Here is a 16,744-nt window from a genome sequence, read left to right on the forward strand (position 1 = left end):
CCTTTCAATTAGGTGAAGAGACTTCTATGACAACAGATTGTTTTTCAGAAACAATGACAATAATAGCTAACAAAACTAAACACTTAATCTTGCCAGGCACTGTACTAAACATACTGCATGCATTTATTCATTTAATCCTCCTAAGTTTGTAGAAGTAGGTACTCATTCGAAGACACAGAGCTAGTCAGTGGTGTAGCCAGGATTTGAACCCAGAACCTATGTTCTCAACCACTATACCATACTGCCCAATATAGTTTGCCTTTTCTTATAAATGATATAATTTTAATATTTTACTTAAGGGTTTTCTTAGTATACTTCTCAAAGGTACATTATCAAAGTCCTTATAATTATAAATTAATTCTTAAGTAATTGGCACTAACTATATGTACACTGAATAAAAAAACTATATATGACTCATTCATTAATTAATAAACGTTTAACAAGCAGTTACTTAATCACTTGAAAACAAAGAGTTAAAGTAACTCTACTGAGTTACTTTATGAAGCTTCTCAGTTACTGAGGCTTCATCATATGCTGTCCTTGCTCATGCTCTCAGGAAGCTCGATCTGGTAATGGAGCCACGTGATTGTCATACAGTTTCAGTAAATGATAACAGTGACTTTCACAAAGGGTCCTAGGTTATCCAAGGATGGAATGGAAGCCAGGGGAAGTGAAGGGGAAGGAGACTAACAAACATCTGGCATTCGACTAACGCATTTCTTCTGTAAGCCATGGACACCCATGTGAGGGCCACAGCGGAAGAGAAATATGATCAGAGTTTCATTTAGGAATAACCACTCCAGCAATAGAGAGCATGGGCCAAAGGAGGAAAAGCAGCAAAGCCAGAAGGCTTTCCTTCTGTAAAAAAAGATCTGCTGTAAAAGTTTAGGTGAGAGCTCCTGAACTGTATGCTTTAAATGAGGGAATTGTATGGTGTGTGAATTATGCTCACCACAGCTGTTTTAAAAAGTATGTCTAGATGAGAAATGGTAAGAACATGAACTCAGTGACAAGGGAGAGAGCCGAAACAAATATTCAGAAGTCAGAATCAGCAAGTCTTGATGAGGGATGAATGAGAGGGAGGGAGGGCTAGGCTGAGGCGTGGAAGTAAGATCAGCAGAGAGAAGAAAACAGCCATGCCACAGATAGAAGGTACGTAAGAGAGGGAGATAAACATGTAAGCAGCAAACTGTAACACAGACGGAACCAATGCAATGCTATGATGGAGAGCCTGGCCCATGACAACAAATCTAGAGCTGACAGAGTCATATGAACTAATTGCTGAAAGAGGAACTCATTAACAACAGTGGTGCTATAAACTGTTATCAATTTTCCACTTCCTCCTCTGCATCAAACACGGTGCCTGACACTTCTTGTGTACACTACCAATGTCTCCATTTTATATCCAAGGAAACTGAGACTCAAAGATTAAAAGGAAATGCTGGGATTCTAATTCAGTTACCACCAGACTTTGACACCCCAAGCTACCTCTATGCTGTGACACTGCCTGCTTAACCAAATAATTATGAAAATGATAATAAAGATAACAAAAGTTTCATTCTGATACTAAGCTGGTTAGAACTGCAGCTCACATCCCCTGTGCCTTGACCAAGTACTCAGCCCTGTGTTTGGCATTTCACATATACAACCTCATCTATGCCTCGCCTTGTGAGAGTGGTAACAAGACCTGCAAATTAGTAAGCACCTGCTCAATACCAGACACATAATCAGAGTTATACATGTGTTATTTCTACTCTTTAGAACACTCATGCAAGGGAGGCTGCACTGGCCTCACTCTGAAGTCAAGGGAATGGGCTCACAAGACAAGGTGATATCCTAAGAGGCAGTATAGGGATAGAATCCACATTTGTATAGTTTCAAATATCTATAAATCTCTCTCTCTTCTCTCCCTCTGTTTCTCTCTCTCCTTCCCTCCCTCTCTCTTAGTTGAGAGAGAGGAAGAACACATGTGTGACAAAATGTTCAAAATCAGTGAATCCTGATAAAGAATATATAGGAATTATCTGTATAATGCTTGCAACTTTCAAATCTGAAACTAGGAAAATAAAGCCTGTGAGTCAGGGCACAAAAGAACATGGAAAGGCTCAGTTCATTCTCAGAGGATACTTCTGGTATTACAGATAAGACTCAATTCTGCTTCTTTTCTTTTCTTTTTTATTTTTTTGAGACGGAGTCTCGCTCTGTCGCCCAGGCTGGAGTGCAGTGGCCGGATCTCAGCTCACTGCAAGCTCCGCCTCCCGAATTCACAACATTCTCCTGCTTCAGCCTCCCAGTAGCTGGGACTACAGGCGCCCGCCACAGCGCCCGCTAATTTTTTTGTATTTTTAGTAGAGACGGGGTTTCACCGTGTTAGCCAGGATGGTCTTGATCTCCTGACCTGTGATCTGCCCGCTTCGGCCTCCCAAAGTGCTAGGATTACAGGCGTGAGCTACTGTGCCCGGCCTCAATTCTGCTTCTAAGCAGCTGCTGGCAGATGGAGAGGGGGTGCCATATGAAAACTTATTTTTTAAAAGAAACTGCAATTAAATGATATTTTTTAAACCACAAATTAAACATGCATGGTACAGGCAGGCTTGGTGGTCACCAGGCCCTAAACATTAGAAATGCAGTGTAACTTCTGGGATGAGTAGTTAACTCGTCTTCACCTTAGAAAAAGAACCAGTTTTAGTAGGTAAATTGTCAGTAATTCAACATGTCTGATAGGTACATCTTGCCAAGTTTAGAATTAAAACTGTCAATTAATTTAGAATTAAAACTGTCATTACTAAAATGAAGTATTATCTAAAATTTAATATTTGGAAGATATCAGGCCATTTCTATTTTTTAGAAATTGGAGACATACATAATTCTGCAGGTAAAGTAGTAATCTTTTGCTAAAAATTACATCAAAAAAGCAAACTAAGTTTGCCTCAAAAGGAAGGATGATAATTACTTAAGGGAAATTATTTGAATATTGATTTAATCTTGAGAGCTGAACTTTATGACACCGCCAGTATTTATTTTTAACCCACAAAAAATGGCATTTTCACATGTTTTCACCTATTACATTGGTAGGCTATTCTCTGGTTCAGTCTACAAAAATTTCTTTATTTTGCAAATGAAAGTAGTGTTCAAGTGTCATCAATTTTTAAAGGCAACACTAGATGGCAGTAAATACACAAAAGTTGTGACAAATGACACAGTTCTCATAATACAGCAGTGATCATTTTTGCCTTTACTCAGTTTCATCTGTACTAAATCAAGCTTTAAAAAAAATGAAGAATCAGGGCTGGGTGTGGTGGTTCACACCTGTAATCCCAGCACTTTGGGAGGCCGAGGCAGGCAGATCACTTGAGGTCAGGAGTTCGAGATCAGCCTGGCCAAAATGGTGAAACCCCGTTTCTACTAAAAATACAAATATTAGCCAAGCATGGTGGTGTGCACCTGTAATCCCAGCTACTCAGGAGGCTGAGCCATGAGAATTGCTTAAACCCAGGAGGCAGAGGATGCAGTGAGCCAAGATTGTGCCACTGCACTCCAGCCTGGGTGACAGAGCAAGACTCTGTCTGAAATAAAAAAAAAAAAAAAAAAAAGAATCAGAAACCTGCGTAAAAAATAAAGTGACCTGGCTTTGGAAATGTGATCCAGAAAAGCAATAGAAACTATCAATTCATCCAATTTTAAATTTTGAGAACATTAACACTCAACATCAACTTTATAAAATTGTTACATTTTCTAAGTCGTGTTTGTTCTGTTAACAAATTCTAATCATGTAAATGTATCTAGATATTTATTTGGTTAATTAATTTGGAGAAAAAAGCATCTTAAATTGCTTTTTCCATCAAGACGTTAAAAATTTATGAGAATTTTTATATATTTATAGATTATGGCATTTTTTGAGTTAGTAAAATTTCTGCTCTTATAGGGGCCATGAATAAACATATGAAAGTATAGCATGCTGTTAATTTAATATGCTACTAGCAAAACTTTTTTAAATCAATAAGAACATTATGTAGACTCCAGTAAAAAATTCTATTTTAACGTTAATTTTAAGATTTAATTTCCTTATTTGAAAAGATTTTCAGAAAAAAGAGAAAAATCTTATAAACAGAAACATGTTAATTGACCCAATGATGGTTTTTTTATTTTTTATTTTTATTTTTTTTAGACAGAGTCTCTCTCTGTCGCCCAGGCTGGAGCGCAGTGGCGCAATCTCGGCTTACCATAACCTCTGCCTCAAGCGATTCCCCTGCCTCAGTCTCCCGAGTAGCTGGGATTATAGGCACGCACCATCATGCCCGGCTAATTTTTGTATTTTTAGTGCAGACGGGGTTTCATCATGTTGACCAGGCTGGTCTCGAACTCCTGACCTCAGGTCATCTGCCCACCTTGGCCTCCTAAAGTGCTGAGATTACAGGCATGAGCCACCGTGCCCGACCCCACTGATAGTTTTGATGAACATTCTGTAACATTCTTTTTTTCCAGCTTTATAGAGGTATAACTGACAAATAAAAATTGAAATATATTTAAGTTATACAACATATTTTGAAATATGTATATCCTATGAAATGATTAGCAAAATTAATCTAATTATCATATCTATCACCTCACATAGTTACCTTGTAAAATTCAGAATTAGAATTTTAACATGATTTTACAAACTGAATGGTAGCAAACCAAAAATTTGTATTTTCTATTCTATTTGTAAATGTTACACTTTTTGGATTCATTACAAGACCAGATGGCATTCAGCTGAGGTCTCAGCAACACTAGAATAGCATTGGTAAATTTCTAATTTTTTGGCTATTTTAAACAGCTTGAGCTTGGTTTTGTCCTGACACACAAAATTTTCTATTGAGAAACCAAAGCTAGGGCCCTCTCAAATGTACGAAAGTCAATAAGGTATAAACAAAACAAATATTCAAATACACACTGTGGCAGAAAGAGAGGACCCATCTGTGCCAATATAATCCAACTTCTGATCGATAGTTAACATTTAAAAATATCATAAAATAAATAGCCATAGCTTACTGCAAGCACATTGACATAAATACACACTGAAACAGCCAAAACAATCTTGAAAAAGAAGAACAAAGTTAGTAGTCTCACACCTCCTGATTTCAAAACATACTACAAAGCTATGGAAATCAAGAGTATGGTACTGGCATAAAAACAGAAACACTGACCAATGGAATAAAGAGCCCAGAAATAAACTCTGGGTACACAGTCAAATGATTTTGCAAACTTTGCATATACAGTCAAATGATTTTCAACGAGGGTGCCAAGACCACGCATTAGGGAAAAGACAATCTTTTCAACAAATGGTGCTGGGAAAACTGGACATCCACATGCAAAAGAAATACAAGTTATAAAAACAACCAAATGAAAATTATAGAACTGAAAAATGCAGTAATAGAAATTAAAAAAAAAAACACCTCAGTATATGGGCTCAATAGTAGTGTGGACATATAGAAGATGTTGAAACAGTGAACTTGAAAATACATCAACAGAATTCACCTAATGTGAATAACAGAAAACAGGCTGACAAAAATTGAACAGGGCCTTAGGGACCTGTGGGAAAATACAAAAGACCCAAGATTCATATGAAAATCCCAGGAGAAGAGAGAGAGTGGGGCTGAAAGAGTACTTGAAGAAATAATGGCTATAAAGTTCCTTAATTTGGTTAAAGACACAAACCCACAGATCTAAGAAGCTGAGCATGCCCCAAATGGAATAAACCCCCAAAAAGCTACACTAAGGCCCATTATGATTAAACTTTCAAAAATTAAAGATACAGGGAAAAAAATCTTAAAAGCAGCCAGAGAAAAAAGGATCCATTAACTACAGGCGAACACCAATTGGAATGATATATTTCTCTTCTGAGACCATTGAGACTAGAAGGAAATACCAAAATGTTTTTCATATGCTGAAAGAAAAAGACTATCATCCATGAATTCTATGTCCAGCAAAACTATACTTAAGAATGAAAGAGAAAAAAAGTTTTCAGATGAAGAAAAAATTAAGAGAATTTGTTGCTAGCAGAAAGGAAAATGCATTTGTTTCTCAGGGTTGCCAGAACAAAGTTATCACAAACTATTATAGATGGCTTAAAACAGCAGGACTGTATTGTCTCATAGTCTGGAGGCTAGAAGTCCAAAATCAAGACGTTGGCAGGGCTATGATCCCCCCTGAAACCTGCAGGGAGCCTTCTTTGATGCTTCCTGGCTTCTTCCTAGCCTTCCTTGATGCTTCTTACTTTGCCAGTTTAGACAATGACAATTAAAACAGCTGTTTTTATACAATGTGAAGAGACAATAAATAAATAAATAAATAAGAGGAGGCATAATGGTTAGAACCTAGAGGGTAACAGCCAAGTATCCCTAGAATGTGCAGATTAAGTGAATCCGTGAGGATTAGACTAGCAAAACCATCCTGTTTAACACGAGACTAGCCACCTGCAGAACAGTATTTATAGGCCAGTAAGTCTCCCGAATTAAATAAGAAGAACCAGGCCCTCAATATGTGATTAAGGTATCACTAAATACAAAAGAAAGCAGTAGGCTAATCAATGGTAATATATTGAGCCAGCCAGGAATCTAGAGAAAGTGAGGGCAAAAATCAAGATGTAGACTGTAATGAGCTCATCCAGCATTGCTCAGAAGCTAGCGATGGACACCAAGAGCTGGCTCATGAGAGAGCTCTGCTCTGTGTGGAGGTAGGGATGGTTTTCAGGTTTTCTGCGTATTTCAGGATATTACACCACTCCTGCTCTTGTTCTAAATTTACCAAGAAATCTTCTAATAACCAATCCACCTTCACTTTAACATCCACTGTTAAGGTATTGGTAAAGTATCTTTTTATTGTAAATTAACCACCTGGCTTTCTGGTCAATCCCTTGTAAGTTTCATGAGTTTTAAGTTTCAGTCAGTCCCAAAAGCCTTTAATTAACTCTGAGTATACTGGCAAAGACAAATTTTTAGATCTGTGAAGTGAAGTGCCATATTCTAAATCAAGAAGGCACACTACAAGCCTAGCCAGCTGGTCTCTCCCTGTCAAAGGTAACTCTGTCTTGTTTTCTCACTTCCACAGGTCATAAATCAGCCTTGCAAATAGCTCTCCAAAATTCTATTCAACTTACAAAATTCAAAATAGACCTACTTGTATCTGTCAGGGCCATTTTCTTTTCCCTCCCACTCACTGCTGTCTAAAATCATTCTCCAAAATGCATATTCCACATATAGCATCTATCATGAACACAGATTCCTACCAAATACAATAAGAGCCAAAAAGAGCAAAGCAGAATATATTTCTTTAGCCAACACTGGAAATGTGCAAGTTCATGATTTCCTTTCCTCTGGTCAGCCCTGAGTCCTAAGGCCTTAAGTATATGAAACACCATTCAGGATCCTCCTAAGTTCTGCTTTTATAGAGTTCCATAACTGTTCTGTTTTTAAAATATCTAAAAATGAAAGGTGGTTACAATATTCTTGACAACTATAATTACAAGCAACAAAAAAAATTCCTACAAATTATTCCATTTACATTTGGTTAGTGCTTAATTTCCAAGATGTTACAGGGATCCATATTCTGAAACATGATAAAAGAAAAACGTAAAAAGAGCACAGACAGCCTACTTGGGCTTTGCATGTGAAATTATCTATCGTCCTACAAATTACATTTTGAAGTTTGAGAGTGTTTCACAATGAATTTCACACCTGTAGCAAATGAGACTTAAGTCATTATCAAAAAGTGTTTTTAGGATTTGCTTAAGAAAGTAGAACTGTCTTTTCTCTAAAATAGACTAAAAATATATATTAAATGTATGGAATTTGATTTTGAATAGGATTTTTTTTTTTAAGGGACAGTGTCTCGCTCTGTTGCCCAGGCTGGAGTGCAATGGTGCCATCATAGCTCACTGTAACCTTGAACTCTAGGGCTCAGTCAATCCTCCTGCCTCAGCCTCCCAAATAGCTAGGACTACAAGAATGAACCAACACATCAGGTACCAAATTACATCAGGTAATTTTTAAATTTTTTGTGGAGACAGGGTCTTATGTTACCCAGGTCTTGAACTCCTGGCCTTATGTCATCCTTCTGCCTTGGCTTGGGTGCTGGGATTACAGACGTGAGCCATGGCACCTGATCCTCAAATAGGATTTACCTACTTAGCACTGGGCAGGCCAGCACAATAGTGGAAAAGTCACTTCCTGTTTGCATTGTGGTGACAGTTTTCCATACTTGGGCAATAACCATGAATACACAGCCTGAATCCTCATGTCTTCTATTACTTGAACCGTTTTTGCTTTCTTACCAGTAAATCCATATTGCTCAATTGTCAGTCATGGACAGCCCGAGCGAGACAGCACTGCTTTGGAATAGAGAAACGTAATATGGATACTGCTTAAAATAAGTTTAAATCTTTACTTACCTCCACTGCTACTACAATCAAAATGAGGTCTGCTTTTGATTCTGGAAAGACTGCATTCACTTGTGGTGACATTCCAATCAGCGCACAGTTAGTGACCACAGATATAACACTCATCGTTTCAAAAGCCAACTAAAAGAAAAAAGAATGGAAATTAAAAATTGCAATGACTGTTTCCATATTTCCTCATCCTTTTTCACGTTATCTAAAAATCAAAGAGAATGTCTTACCCTAGTTCTAAACATTCCAAGTACATTTTAAATTTTTTTCTCTGTCATGGTATGATTTTTTTAGCTGAAAAAAAAGCCATACTGTTAGGCAGTATTTTAGATACTTTTGGCATGAATATCCCAAAGCAGTATGTTCTATCTTCCTAATTGGAGGCAGCCCTGGACCTGAATTGGGAATACTGTTAAAGTTACTCTACTCACATCTAAGGGGAATCTAAAGTAGGGCTGCCAGGGAAAAATGTTTCACATTAAAAAACAGGTAAGATTTCAAACAGAACTTATGTTGTGAAACCATCCTTCTACTTTGACATCACACACCACATCTGACTCAGCTATAACCAGCTTTATAATCAAGGCACCAGTGATAAATGGTGATCCTTTCCTAGCATCATTTAGCAAATCAAATGTAGAACTTTAGAAAAATATAGATGCTAGGCCTCACTGAGACCTACTAGACAAACTGGTCCAGCATTCCCTGAAGGAGACTTTGGTGCATACTGCCAAGGATGGATGGAGAAATGTTGTGACCATTGCTCTTTTTTTCTTTAATATAAAGTATATGGTGATCACTACTTAATAATTTACCCATTAATTCCAAGAAACACAAGTACTATTAGAAACATTAATTTTAAAAGAAGCAAAACAAAAGATGACTGAATCCAAACTTAATATGAATACATTTTGTCCCATGGAGAACTTCTGCCATCTTACAATTTAGAAATCTTTGTGTAGTCTGATTATTTTTCCACAGTTTTCTTCATAAGAAGTCTAAGACTGTCTTTACTTTAGTTTAAAATTTCTATTTATTTACTTTTGATTATATTCTCATGGCTTAAAAATAAAAAATTCTAAGTACATAGTGAAGAGTGTCTTTTTCCGTTGTCCCCTTTTCTTCCACTTCGCAGCTCCCGTTCTCCCTAGAAGACAACCACTATTTGCAATTTCTTATGTATTCTCCCAGACAGTTTGTATGCAAAATAAGCATATTGAATATATACACTCTTTCCTACTCCCTTTTCAGCATACTACATACTGTCAGGCCCCTTGCTTTAGTAATTTAAAGTGTCTTGAGGGACTTTCTGTGTCAATACTAAAAGAGCTCCCTCATTCTTTGCCACACTGCTTCTGCATTTTATTACATGGACGTATCAGAATTTATGTAACCATTTTCTTATTGGTGGGCATTTAGTTGCTATTACAAACAGTGCTACAACTGGTGATCTTATAAGTACATCATTTAACAAATGTGGAATTAGGCTAAATTCTGGAAAGTGAAATGGCTGAGTCAAAGGGGACATGCATTTGTAATTTTGATAGATAAATACGAAGCTGCACTCCATGGGTTGACCAGCTCATGCTTCCACCAGCAGCATATGACAGGGCCTGGCTTCCTGAACTTGCAATATGTTTGTAACTAAACTTTCAGGTTTTTTTTAAAATCACCTATATTGAGTTATAATTTACATACAATAAACTGCATGCATTTAAGGTATATACTTCATTACCTTTTGATAGGTGTATTTACCTGTGAAACCACCACCACCACAAACAAGACACAGGACATTTCCATTTCCCCCAAAAGATTCCTCATGACCTTGCAATTCAGCCCTCTCTTTACACCTGGGTCCAAACAAAATATGATCTGCTTTTTGTCAATATAGATTTGTTTGCATATTCCAAAATCACATATACATTTAAGATTGCTATGTCTTCCTGGTAATTTGACACTTTTATCATCATAGAATGGTCCTCTCTGGCAATTTTTGCACAGATGTCTATTTTATCTGATACTAATATAGTCATTCCTTCTTTCTTTTGATTAATATTTCCATATATATCTTTTTCTATTCTTTTACTTTAAACCTACCTAAATCATATTTGACTTGAGATTCTTAGAGACAGCATATACTTCAGTCATGTGTTTTAATCCACTCTCCCAATCTCTGTCTTTAATTGTTGTTTGACCATTTACAGGTAATGTAGTTATTGATATGTTAGGATGTACGGCTGGTCATTTCCTTGTTTTCTGTTTGTTCCCTGTTTTTCATTTCTCTGCTTTCTTTTTCCTGTCTTACTGTGGTTTACTTGAACATTTTTCAGAATTCCATTTTGGTTTATCTATAATGTTCCTGAGTATATCTTTTGTGTAATGTTTTTAGTGGTTGCTCTAGGTATTATATATCCGTAACTTATCACATTCTACTTGTGTCATCATTTATCAGTTTGAGTGAAGCACAGAAACCTTACCTCCCTCTACCATCTGCTATTTATAATATACTTGTCTTGATATAGGGAAAAGAATCAGTGTATCTTGTCTACATAGGTTGGGTGTAGTGGCTCATGCCTGTAATCCTAGCACTTTGGAAGGCCAAGGTGGTAGGATCATTTGAGGCCAACCTGGTCAACATAGTGGGAGCCCATGCCTACAAAAAATAAAAAAATAAAAAAAAATTTTTTCTACATATTTAGAATCATTGGACAGTATTATAAGTTTTGCTTCAACCATCAAACATAACATAGAAAACTCAATAAGAGAAGAAAAGTCCATTTTGTTTACTAATATTTTTGGTTACCATGTTTTTTCTTCTACAGGTTCCCAGATTTCTTCTTTCATAATTCCTTAGTTAAGAGAACTTCCTATAGCTATTCTCTTAGGATAGGTGTACTGGCAACAAATTCTCTTAGTTCGCCTGCATCTGAAAGTGTCTTGCTTTTTCCTTCATTTCTGAAAAATATTATCTCTGGATATATATATATATGTGTATGTATGTATGTAAATGTGTGTATTTTATATATATACACACACTATTTTCTTTTTGAGATGGAGCTTTGCTCTTGTCACCCAGGCTGGAGTGGAATGGCGCAATCTCAGCACACTGCAACCCCTGCCTCCCAGGTTCAAGCAATTCTCCTGCCTCAGCCTCTCAAGTAGCTGGGATTACGGGCACCCACAACCACACCCAGCTAATTTTTGTATTTTTGGTAGAGATGGGGTTTCACCATGTTGGTCAGGCTAGTCTCAAACTTCTGACCTCAGGTGATCCACCTGCCTCAGCCTCCCAAAGTGCTGGGATTACAGGCATGAGCCGCTGCACCCAGCCAGGATTCTATATTGACAATACTTTAAGGACCTGAAAAATATTTTGCCACTTTCTTCTGGCCTCCATAGCTTCCAATAAGAAATTGCCTGTCATTCTAATTGTTTTCCCCCTATAGGTAAGATGTTATTTCTCTTCTGATGCTCTTGAAATGCTGTCTTTAGCTTTCAAGTGTTTACGATGTGTGTTGGCAAGGATTTCTTTGGTTTATCTTGTTTGGGGTTCACAATGCTTCTTGAATCTGCAGTTTTGGGTCTCTTGCCACATTTAAAAAGTTCTTAGCCGTTATTTATTCAAGTACTTTTTGGGCCCCTCCCTCTTTCTTCTCTCCTTCTGTAACTCCAGTGACATGAATGTTAGCTCTTTTTTATACCCACACAGGTCCCTGAGGTTATGTTTGTGCTTACAGAATATTTTCTCTCTGTTGTTCAGACTGGATAATTTCTCTTTTTTTTTTTTTTTTTTTTTGAGATGGAGTCTCACACTGTTGCTCGGGCTGGAGTGCAGTGGCGCAATCCAGCTCACTTCAACCTCTGCCTCCCAGGTTCAAGTGATTCTCCTGCCTCAGCCTCCCAAGTAGCTGGGATTATAAGTGCCCACCACCACGCCCAGCTAATTTTTTGTATTTTTAGTAGAGATGGGGTTTCACCATGTTGGCCAGGCTGGTCTCGAACTCCTGACCTCGTGATCTGCCTGCCTTGGCCTCCCAAAGTGCTGGGATTACAGGCGTGAGCCACAGCACCCAGCTGATAATTTCTTTTATTCTATTTTCCAGTTTCTGATTCTTTCCTCTATCCCTTCCATTCTGCTGTTGCACTCATTCAGTGAGCTTTTTATTTCAATTATGGTATTTGTCACTTCTAAAATATCAATGTGATTCTCTTTTATATCTTCCATCTCTTTGCTGAGACATCCTAATTCTGTTTTTTCATTTGTTTCAGATATGGTCATAATTACTCATTGAAACTTTTATATAAGGCTGTTTTAAAATCTCTGTCCAATATTTCTAACCTGTGTCATCTTGGTAGTGGCATCTGCTGACTGTCTTTTCTCATTAAGCTTGATTTCTTCCTGGTTCTTTCTATGATGAGTGATTTTTCTTTTTTTTTTTTTTTCTTTTTTTGAGATGCAGTGTCACTCTGTCACCCAGGCTGGAGTGTAATGATATGGTCTCAGCTCACTGCAATCTCTGCCTCTCGGCTTCAAGTGATTCTTCTGCCTCAGCCTCCTGAGTAGCTGGGATTACAGGCGCCCAGCAGCATGCCTGGCTAATTTTTGTATTTTTAGTAGAGATGGGGTTTCACCATGTTGGCCAGGCTGGTCTCGAACTCCTGACCTCAGGTAATCCACCTGCCTCAACCTCCCAAAGTGCTGGGATTACAGGTGTGAGCCACCATACCCGGTCTGATCAGTGATTTTTTAAATAGAAACCTGGACATGTTAGGAGAGATAAGATTCTATATCTCATTTAAATCTTCTGTTTTAGTTGATTTCTCTGACACCATTCCAGCAAGGGAAGAGGGGATAACGCCTTATTACTACCAGGTAGAGGTAGAAGTCCAGGTTCCCCATGTAGAAACCACTGGCATCCAGCGGGGATTCCTCATTATTGCTGGGCAAGGATGGGTGCTCTGGCTTCCCACTAGACCTCTACTGATTCTTCCTTCAGGGAGAGAAGGACAGGTGCCTCATATATGTTCCCATGTGGCCTCCACTGTGCAGGGTTGTGGTGAAACTCCTTATATTCCACTAGGCTTCCTCTGAGACCACCCCAGGACTAGAAAACTAGACTAGCAAAAACTAAAAAAGGAGTCTCATTACTGCCAGATAGGAGCAGAAGTCTAGGCTCCCCATGTGGCTTCCACTGACACTGTAGCAGAGAGGGTCTCATTAATACTGGCTGAGGTGAAGTCTTAGCTGGCTACTTTCCCAGAAGATTGTCAGAGTTTCACATCTAAAAGGGGTCTTAGAAATTATATTTATCTCCCCTAACCCACAATTTTAAAAACAAGAAAAGTGAAGCTAGACAAAGTTAATGGTTATCCAAGGCCACACAGCTAGTTTGTAGCAAAACAAACAAATTCAGTTTTCCTAAATCTCTCTGTAGGGCTTACTTTTTAATTTTTTTTCCCTGTCATAACACCTCGTATTTTTATTTTTTAAAGGAATAATTTTTTTCTCAAACAATTACCTGCCACACACCAATATTGGCTGAAGGTTCTGAGAATGGACGTTTGAAGACCCTGCACATTTTTAAGGCATCTGAATTTACTTCAGTGAAGTTATTTAACACAGCAAAGGCAGCTGCTAATGGGTAAACACAGGAGAAAAGGCTCACATAACCAAACTGCAGGAATAACTCCAAGTAATCATCAAAGGTGCCCTGAAAATATAAACAAGCATGCATTATTTTAATATCATACAATAGGAATATCCTTTTGCAATACTAATCAAAGCTGTGGCCTCTAACTATTCAAAAAAACCTCAAAGAGTTTCCCCACCATACACCAGTGTTTCTCCAACTTCTGACACCCTCAGGCTTCATGATCATCCCACACACATGCAATAATAATTTCAGTTTAAGAAAAGTATTCATCACAATATTTTAAAGCAATCATAAGCATTAATATTTTTAAATTAATAAACATTATTATTGCATCTCTGAATCAGTCTTTCACTAAGATATGCATATTAGGCTCAGTATTAGTGTAAGTCAGAGTCCACTTCCAGTCAGTTTTTCTTATTTTATATTTTACTAAATAGAAAATCTCAAACACAACAATAGGGTATTGGGAATGACAAAAGGTGCTTCTTCCAGATGTTCTGGATATCTGAATCAAGTATGAACCACCGATTCTGAGTCTCACTGGTGATTTTCGAGGTTCACCAGAAAGTACCACTAAACACATAAACCTCAGAACTGGCAGGTTAAATGCTCAGCTTGGGATTCAAGGGCGAGCAGTTTCTAAATAACTTGGTTGGTTGCATTTGGCTCTAGATGGTATGTTCTCATGTTGCGTTGCAGCATCTAATTATGGTTCTTAAATATACCCAGTGACATTGCATCAATCTCTTTCTCTGAAGGATGAAGAAATCAAGAGTTGGGAAAAGAGTAAAAATCTTAGCAATCAAGCCATTTTTACCACATTCAGTCTTAAGAAATCCTGATACCCTATGCTCAGCATTCAAAATTGCACTGTTTCAGGCTGTAAAGATCAAGCCTATGCAGAGATGTGCAGGCAGTTTTTCTCAGGTGTGCTATTGGGAAGCCTCTGAAAATCATGCAAAGGCCTTCTTGGAGTTATTAGTGTATAGCACCAGGGGAGCCCTTTCCAAACACAGCAGCGTGCTCCACACTCTGTGTTTCCCCACACTCTGTGTTTCCATCTCTCGGGGTGATTCTGAGTGATGATAGCTACACGTTAACATTGTATCAGCACCTTTTACACTTCTGAGTGCTTTTGAGCCAAGAAATTTAGCAAACCAAGGACATAATCCAACAGCAAGAAGGAAAAAAAAATGAAAATTCAACAAAGAAAACACATACACACACTAAGAATATATTAACCAAGACACAATCTACCCTATTCTCTCTTTTTGTTCGACCATGCTATCAACACTCAGCTGAGAAGCTTTAAACTGATAAAATGTTATTTACTAAAAACACGGAACAAACATAACACACAATGGTGAGAAGATAAAAAAATCAGAAATAAGATAAAGATTCCTGTGATAATTACTTCTATTCAAATTGTATTGAACATACCAGTAAGCCTAGTAGATAATAAAAAGGGTAAAAACTGAAGGAAGAAAGAAAATGGTCATTATTTATAGCTCAAATTACTGTCTATGTAGAAAATCCAACAAAATCTATAGAAAATGTTTTGGAAATAACAGGAGAGTTCAGAAAAATTGTGGGTAAAAGATATAAAAATTAACAGCATTCCCATATGCCAGCAACAAACAATTAGAAATTGTATTTTTAAAGAGATACTATTTATAAAAAGGAAAAGGAAAGTTTCAAAAGTATTGACCCACAGATAATTTATTCATTATAAAATGAAGGAAAAAAAAAAACACTGTGCAATCTGCCTTTTACCAAGCCAACCGAATGATCAAACAAGGTGACCCCACAAAATGGGCAACCAGACGTCAACACATCCTGATGGGGTACAATGGTGGTATACTTCCAAAATCATTTCATTCAAATCTTATGAGAAATAAGATCAAACAATAGATTTACAAAAGCCAATTCCTTGAAAAACGGCAAGGAGGTTGTTCTAGAGCTGTAGTTTTCAAGCTTTTTTGGTCTTAAGGAGCCTTAAACTCTTAAAAATTATTGAGGACATTAAAGACATTTTGTTTGGCCAGGCGCAGTGGCTCACGCCTGTAATTCCAGCACTTTGGGAGGCCGAGGCGGGTGGATCACGAGGTCAGGAGATTGAGACCATCCTGGCTAACATGGTGAAAATCTGTCTCTACCAAAAATACAAAAAATTAGCCAGGCATGGTGGCAGGCACCTGTAGTCCCAGCTATTTGGGAGGCTGAGGCAGGAGAATGGTATAAACCTGGGAGGCAGAGCTTGCAGTGAGCCAAGATCGCACCACTGCACTCCAGCCTGGGCAACAGAGCGAGACTCTGTCTCAAAAAAAAAAAAAAAAAAAAAAAAGACGTTTTGTTTATGTGAGTTTATCTAGTTGATGCTTTGATGCTTACCATATTATTAATTAAAACTGAGAAATTAGGTCAGGCATGGTGGCTCATCCCAACACTCTGGGAGGCCAAGGTGGGAGAACTGCTTAAATCCAGGAGTTCAAGACCAGCCTGGGCAACACAGTGAGAGCCCATCTCTACAAAAAATACAAAAATAAGCCAGGCATGATGGTACATGCCTGTAGTCCCAGCTACTCAGGAGGCTGAGGTAGAAGGATCGCTTGAGCCTGGGAGGTTGAGGTTGCAGTGAGCCACTATTGCCACCACTGCCCTCCAA

General features: G+C 37.9%; 1 protein-coding gene across 12 annotated transcripts in view; it reads right to left on the reverse strand.

Moving 5' to 3' along the window:
• ANO10 (anoctamin 10) overlaps positions 1–16,744 on the reverse strand; it is a 325,599-nt gene that overhangs the window by 175,208 nt on the left and 133,647 nt on the right. For all 12 annotated transcript variants that reach the window (XM_034956236.3, XM_055109754.2, XM_055109751.2 and 9 more), the window contains 2 exons: positions 13,945–14,136; positions 8,429–8,557 (listed from right to left, as the gene is read on the reverse strand). In XM_034956236.3, the coding sequence (XP_034812127.1) occupies positions 8,429–8,557; positions 13,945–14,136 (321 nt within the window). The remainder of the gene's footprint in view (positions 1–8,428; positions 8,558–13,944; positions 14,137–16,744) is intronic.

This window comes from Pan paniscus, chromosome 2, assembly GCF_029289425.2.
Source record: "Pan paniscus chromosome 2, NHGRI_mPanPan1-v2.0_pri, whole genome shotgun sequence".
Classification (NCBI taxonomy): Eukaryota; Metazoa; Chordata; class Mammalia; order Primates; family Hominidae; genus Pan; species Pan paniscus.